Here is a 7,863-nt window from a genome sequence, read left to right as displayed (position 1 = left end):
AAACAGCTCGTGTTGTTGGCTGAAGTGGCATCTATCTGCATGTAGATCCTGCTCCCTACGTCGTACTCCAGAGGGTATGAATTTGGATCAATCATGGTTTGGAATTGGTTATCAGGAAAGAACTCAAACTGGTAAGTGAAAGTACCAAAGCCTTTCTCCCACACTGTGATACTTTTCCTGTGTGCTGTGTAGCCAAGTGTCACGTTCCCCCGTTTGGGGTACTGGCAGTAGAACTGAACTTCCAGCAGGTGTTTCCTGGTGATCAGGTCTTCTGTGTTGTCGACCGCGGTGATTTCATTCTTAAAAATGAGGTTGTCATCATCTTCCTGTGGAGGAAAAGGTTATGGATTCAGTCCTCACACTGCTAATGAAAAGGAAAATCTACACCAGTAACTGAGAGAAGAGCACAGTGGGCAATAAAACTAATCACCCTGCCTCACCTCGATCTGAGTGCCGCAAGCATTGAGGGGGATGACAGCGATGATGTGAGTGCTGTTGGAGTGTGTGCGGAGGCTGCAGACGGTGTTGGTGGGGTCACTGAGCCGCAAATGATCCTCATTGAGTCCAGAGAATGAAGATTTCTCAACCTCTACTGTCATTGTGGACTGACTGCAGATCACATTGGCTACAACTAGAGCAAAACATATATTTAAATGATTTACTAAATACTTTGCTCAAAACTGTGTATTTCTTATAAAAACTATTGTGATAAAACCTGCATTAATATCAGCATTGTGTTTTTAAGTATTTCTGCCCTCTACTGGTCAAAAATTGCTAAATGCAGCTTTAAAGGTTCCCTGTAAAACCTCTAGTAGCGCTATAGAGTTCTTTCTGGGACGAGATGACTTGCACTGTACACATGCATTCACACGGGTGTGGTGATACTGTCATAATGCTGTTACACTATTGCACTGATCTACAAGCGGCAGTAATGGACCAAACATGCAGCAATGCGCCGACAAAGACAGAAAAAAGATTGCTAGCTAGTAAATATGGATGTAAAAAAAGATTTTAAATACTTTAAAAATGGGCTTTGCAAATGTTTTATGAGGAATGAAATGCACTAGCTTACATTATATTTGGTGAAAACACACACCATCACATTCTGCGCTACAAAAAGTTTCCCCATGTATCATCAGCTTCAGACTCACCTTGCGTCGCCACAATGTCCACCAGAACACACCTCATCTCAGACTGATAGATGTCAGCCCTGAAAGGCATCAGTGAACACGGACTTAACACTTTTAACTCATTCAATTAAGCTGATATGTCATTGTGAAAATCAAAATTGTTTTGAATCCAAATTACAGTCAAAAACGAAGTCTATTTTCCTAGCCCTCCCAGCAGTCTCGAAAAAAAGACTGAAAAGTGTGTAGAAAGATAAATTAAGGTATCCACACACATACTAATTCTGTCATAAAGGAAATGAACCCAAGGCTCACCCTGTCACTGACTCAACAGCAAAGCAGATGGGGTAATGAGCTCCCAGGTCATCTGGAGTTGGCGTCCACCTAATGACAAACTCATCATGTGTGGTCCTGTGCTTTTGGATATTCAGTGGCCCACTGATGATGATATCACGTATTCTGTATGAAAACAAAACAGAAACCAGAGATTTCCTCGTTACTGCTGGGTTTATCTACCTTGTTGAAATCATGAGAATGTTATCCTGCCACACTGATCACGCTGGTTCTCACTTACGTTGCATATGCAGCTTGTGCTTTGACTCTGATCTCCACCTCTTTGTTGACCTCTGCTTGGATGTGTGCTCCATTTTCAGGTGTTGGGTTCACAAACTTTGGCAAGAAGAGTCCCTCCTGACATGAAGGAGCAGGTGGGTCCACTGGAGTATAAAAAAGATAAATAAACTATCAATACCTGCCACTGGATCAGAACTTTTAACCTTTTGCACTCTGGCCACACCTATGCATCCAGAGATGTCACACCAAGTGTTGACTAAACTGACGCCACTAAACAAGTATGTTCATTCCTAACCTCAGTTTATTTGTGGCAGTGTGTGGTGAAATAGAAGGAAACCACATGTAATGATCAAAACATTGTCAGAAGTTGATGAATTGTTTACAGGCTAAATAAAGCTTTTGAAACCCCATTGGATCAAATGTGGGAAAAAACAGGACAGTTTTTATTCATTCATGAAGAGCTGATTTTTTGGAAAAACTTTCATTTTCACATTTTCACAGGACAGATCTTCATGGTGGGTTTCTGGTCAAACTTTTTGGGGGTGCCTGGATGCCTGTATTTCAATCCATGTGTAATGTCACAAATGAAGGTGTGGCTAGAGGTCCTGCATGAAGGTTTCAACCCAGTGAGGACTGTGAAGCTGCACGTTCTTGCTCAATGTGATTGAGGCTCACTAAAATGTATAGAAAAACCCAACTTACCAAGTACAGAGAATTGCAATGGTAGTTTACTGAGAGGAGGAGTGGTGGAGTGCAGGTGTGTCCTGCTGCTAGTGTATCGCAGAGTGGTAGTTGCTTCAGTGGTTGGGGTTGTTGTGGAAAAAAACCACTCCCATGGGTCATATGTCGGTTCTGCTGTTGTAATTTGTCCTGTGGTTGCAGTGGTTGGGGTTGTTGTTGAACCAAACCACCACCATGGGTCATATGTCGGTTCTGCGATTGTAGTTGTTACTGGGGTTGTTGTGGGAAAAAACCACCACCATGGGTAATCGGTCGGTTCTGCTGTTGTAATTTGTCCTGTGGTTACTTCAGTGGTTGGGGTTGGGGTTGTTGTGGGAAAAAACCACCACCATGGGTAATCGGTCGGTTCTGCTGTTGTAATTTGTCCTGTGGTTACTTCAGTGGTTGGGGTTGGGGTTGTTGTGGGAAAAAACCACCACCATGGGTAATCGGTCGGTTCTGCTGTTGTAATTTGTCCTGTGGTTACTTCAGTGGTTGGGGTTGGGGTTGTTGTGGAAAAAAACCACCACCATGGGTCATAGGTCGGTTCTGTTGTTGTAATTTGTCCTGTGGTTGCTTCAGTGGTTGGGGTTGGGGTTGTTGTGGAAAAAAACCACCACCATGGGTCATAGGTCGGTTCTGTTGTTGTAATTTGTCCTGTGGTTGCTTCAGTGGTTGTGGTTGGGGTTGTTGTGGAAAAAAACCACCACCATGGGTCATAGGTCGGTTCTGTTGTTGTAATTTGTCCTGTGGTTACTTCAGTGGTTGTGGTTGGGGTTGTTGTGGAAAAAAACCACCACCATGGGTCATAGGTCAGTTCTGCTGTTGTAGGGATTGTGGTTGGTGCTGCGGTTGTAGCTTGTCTCTTTCTCAGTGGATCCCTGGAGGATCTGGATCCATCAGTGTAGGCCAGAGAGATGCGCCCTTGTGGGAAGTCCTCCACCACCAACTCAAATCCATACGCTCTGGCGTCGGCATAAGAGTATCGGTAGTGTAATGTGCAAGAGCCCTGACAATGTGAACATTTAGTAGTTAAGGGAGGCAAAGCATCAATCCAGTGTTGTACAATGTATTGGGAAATTGATTTTTCAACAAACCTGATCCAAGTCGAAGCCTGAAGGTTGGTTGCACGAGCTGCACTCAGTACCTATGATATTTCCATATCTGCATCGAACTTTGTCACCATCAGGATCAAAGGACATCAGCTTGTATGTCCGTGGGCAGTTCTGAGGAACTCTTGAACAGACACATTAACACAAGTTAGTAAGAGTCTACAGCAGTCCTGAGTGCTGTTGTGAAACAATCACACATATGAACCAGCCTCGGTTCTTCCCTTCCACAGTTTTAAAAATCCAGTGTAACCAACCTGCAAATGTGAAAACTGTTTAAATAATTGTGTACAGAATATACTGTTACTTTTAATCCAAATTTCAGATATGTGAATAACTATTTATTGAAATGTGTAAAAAAAAAAATAGTGGGTTCAGTCTCAAATTGTCTTCATGGAGTCACAGTGCCCTATTCATGACAAAAAAGTGTGACCTCTACAGCATTAACTGATAGAAAAGTAGTTAGTTACATCTTTAAATTATTTGCTTAACTTGTTCAGTTAATCCTTTGAAGTAGTTGTTCCCTCTTTGAGTTTTAAAATGAGTACAAGTTATTTGTAATTGCAATTGTGAGTAGTCAAAACATTCTAGTTAAGTAATACCATAATTGTCTAGATATACCACAGTCACTCAGTAATTTGTGATTGTCCTGTTTTCTGTTAGCCTTCATATTATCTGGTTTATCAGTAGAAAGTATGTTTGAGAACAACAATTTTAATTGTTAAAGTTTAATTAGGAATTGTTCCCAACTTCTCATCTTGTGTCACGTTTTATCTCTTCTTTTTTTTTTTTACTGCTGGCTGTTGATGACCTGATTTCTTTTTTCAAGGGTTTTGTTCTATGTCTCCTTTATTCAGCCTTGTTTATTTACATGATCAGCTTAATTCAGTTATTACTGGTTTGGACTCATTCTTGTTTTCTTGTCTTAGCACAAATTTAATCCATGCAACGCTCTCTTAGGACAGCTACGGTGGCTGTAACAGCACAAAAGGTGTCTCTCTGAAACAGCAGAGAGTGGCCAGTCAAGAATGAGGTTTCTTTAGGTAGATGTAGAAATTATATTTAAAAAATAGGTGATTAGGTTATATATGATGAATTTGGGATAATGTATCCTCGCCAAAACTGCCCGCCAGCAATAATATCTGGCTATCACGGCATGATAATAGGAACAGTGTTGAACTCATGAGTATTTCCTCGCTGCTAAATCTGATTGTGAAGTCTAAAATAACTTTCCACTGCATGCATAATACACGGCAGATGTGTGTGTGATGTTGCAGCCTTGCAAAGTGTAAAAAAAAAACCCCATCATTTTCAGAGAGTTTCTCTCATAGAAGTAAGAATAAATTTCAGGAAATATTCAAGTTTTTAACTTTGATTTGTGATTTAGTTTCTTATAAATCTACCACTTAAATCTTTAATCCCTCTCCCCTGGCTCCAATTCTTTTATTACAATGAGCATAATGTGCAGTTGTACGTTTACATCTTCATGATATTACGATATAATGATATAAAAGAAGAGTCCATAAAATACATGGGCCTATTAGAGAATTAGCCTACAATAAGAACACTGTGAAGATAAAATTTACTCCATGTGATGCCAACAAGCCTTCTTGGCTTTGTCGGCCACCACAATGTTAGATTTAGCCGTTAACGTGTCTTTAAACTCCTCAAATCCTGGCACAATCAACCTGCATTCTTCTGGGGAAATACGGAGCATGCGCCGTGGCGAAAAAAACTCTGTCTGCTTAAAAAATAAACTATCTGATTATTATATTTTTGCCTAATTACAATTTATTACAACAAGGATCTACAACCTGCGTCCATTCATTCCCTTATCATTTGAGAACCAAATTCTTTTCACAATATCGAAACGTGATTTTTAATTGAACCCGTTTTAATCCTGTTCAAATGTCGGTTTGTTGCATTTTGTTGTAGCCATATAATCGTTGTTCTTTTGTCTTATATATATCCTCATTTCTACCCAACAGAAAAATTGTGCAAATGAATTTACTTTTCGGCTTTTTTAGATTGTCATGTTTTCCCCCAAACTAGGCAGGTAGTCAAATAAATTTAACAGCCTTAATTTTCAATGAAAATAATGAGTATAAATCCACTAATTTTTACATGATTATAGCATTTTCCAAATTATGGCTTGGTATGGATGACGGCATGTTTTTGTTTGTAAACATAGCGTGGAATACAATCCAAGTAAAAATGTGTATTTTCTTATTGTAAAATGAAAATAGAGCACTGTCTTATTTATAGTAAAATGATTTATTGTGTTGATAAAAAAGAATCTTTTTAAAAATGTTGCTTTCAGCCTAATTCCAGTATTTTTGGACAGGCACAGCTATCTGGCTGCCACTGTGGAGGTATTTCTCTACTGCTGATGGGCAAAGTAGGACATTTCCCACAGGTTCTTTAACAAAGTGATTAGAAGTTATCTTGTTTAATGATAATAGCAGGGGACTCACCGTAGAAAAGGGAGAATGGCAACTTCTGGTGATTGGTTTGGTTTTCCAGTGTCAGATCTTGTTCCCAAATCCACATAAGTCATAAGTCTCAAATTACGAACCCAGTTTTGCGTTGGGATCCAACAACAGCTTGCAGCGCTGGTGTGATGGAAACAACACTCTTGAAATACAATATCTAATAAGCAGAACCACAGCAAATACAACTGTGTGCAACTGAAGTTTTAGCAGGATAAATATTATATAAATATTACAGCAATATAGCAAAAATATTCACATCAGTCAAGTCCCCCCCCCCAAAAAAAAAATTTGTAATATCACAATAATACTTTACAAGCTGACAGTAAACATAAATTAAAGATTTTTTTAATTACAATTTTTAATGTATTCAATTGTTATATATGCACATTAAATATTTATATATGCAAATGTAAATACTTCAAATGAGGTACTCATTAAATATGCCCTGATTTACAAATCGCACAATTCCATATTCCAGCACATTGCTAAGACTCAGATTAAATTTTCTGGTTTTATTGTGATAATATACCAAAAGGCCAGACATTTACAGAACAGTTTATCAAAATATTGTTTTTTCATGGATTTAGGTGAAGGCAAACCACGTACCTGATAGGCCAGGGAAATAGTCTGAACAATCCAGTTGCTAATAGTATGTTTGGATGCAGGGAGCCCGGCCCTGGGGGACCCAAAACACACTAGCAGCTGGTCAGCCTTCCTCCAACGGGAAGACCTCAGAGTGTAAATACTCAGTGCTCTGACAGGGCAGAGCAGATGAAGTCTCCTGTCCTCCGCAGTCACATGAGGTGGAGGATGAAATGCCTGCAGCACTGTGGACCCTGCCGCACAAAAAGGCACTTTAGGGATGTATCCTGGACGAGGGTGCAGGATAGCCCTTATATTCCCCGGGGCAAACTCCAGGTTTGCGGGGAAACCGAAAGCGCTTGGAGATCCTCCACCCTCCTCAGAGAGGTGACAGCAAGGAGAAAGGCCATCTTGAGGGTAAAGTGCTTCGCCTCAGCTGACTCCAGGGGTTCGAAGGGGGCCTCAGCCAACGCCCCAAGAACCACCGCCAGATCCCAAGTGGGAACCTTGGACCGAGTCGCAGGTCTCATCCTCCGGGCACCATGGAGGAAACATACAACCAAGGGAAGTTTCCCCAAAGACCCCTCCCTCAGAGGGGTGTGGAAAGATGAAATAGCTGCCATGTACACCTTGAGGGTGGAAGGGGAAAGACCAGCAGAGAACCGGTCCTGGAGGAACTCAAGTACCTGAACCACCGGGCAGGTAACAGGGTCCACCGACAGCTCCCTACACCAAGTGGAGAAAACACTCCACTTCAGGGCACCACGGAGGATCCGTGTGGACAGGGCCCTGGAGCTGAGGAGGGTCTCCATTGCTCCGGCTGTTAGACCCTCCTCTAGGTACTGTGCCCCCTCAGGGGCCAGACCCACAGTCGCCATATGGCGGGGCAAGGGTGAAGAACCCGGCCCTGCGCCTGGGACAGCAGGTCTCTCCTTAGAGGGACCCGCCACGGCGGGCCGTCCAGGAGCGACATGATGTCTGAGAACCACACCCGGGTTGGCCAGAACGGGGCGACGGGCAGTAGGCCAACATTGTCCTGGTGGACCCGCTGTGCGACTGGGGGAAAAGCGTACAGACGTAGCCTCGACCACGAATGTACCACGGCGTCCAGACCCAACGGGGCTGGAGAAACGAGAGAAAACCATAGCGGGCAGTGCGTAGTCTCTTGAGACGCAAACAGATCCACGTCTATGGGGCCGAACTCTTCGCACAAGAGCTCCACCACTTCGAGGTGAAGTCTCCATTCCCCGGGCCTCAGCC

The 7,863-nt window shown here is 42.3% G+C and overlaps 1 protein-coding gene across 1 annotated transcript; it reads right to left on the bottom strand.

The window, feature by feature from the left end:
- Window positions 1–7: 7 nt before the first annotated feature.
- LOC119908267 lies at window positions 8–6,241 on the bottom strand (the record flags this gene model as incomplete). The annotated part of the gene is made up of 8 exons (XM_038725982.1): window positions 6,004–6,241; window positions 3,518–3,656; window positions 2,403–3,429; window positions 1,702–1,843; window positions 1,443–1,586; window positions 1,152–1,210; window positions 441–631; window positions 8–326 (listed from the first exon to the last, which is right to left on the bottom strand). Coding segments are annotated over exons 1-8 (2,104 nt in total), but the record flags the coding sequence as incomplete, so codon positions are not given.
- Between the last annotated feature and the right edge of the window lie 1,622 nt (window positions 6,242–7,863).

The sequence above is a fragment of the Micropterus salmoides genome, unplaced genomic scaffold (genome assembly GCF_014851395.1).
Source record: "Micropterus salmoides isolate LMB-PRFRI ecotype aquatic unplaced genomic scaffold, ASM1485139v1 Ms_hic_scaffold_1722, whole genome shotgun sequence".
Classification (NCBI taxonomy): Eukaryota; Metazoa; Chordata; class Actinopteri; order Centrarchiformes; family Centrarchidae; genus Micropterus; species Micropterus salmoides.
The sequence above is the reverse complement of the archived record's forward strand: the minus strand, read 5'-3'. Positions and strand labels throughout refer to the sequence as shown.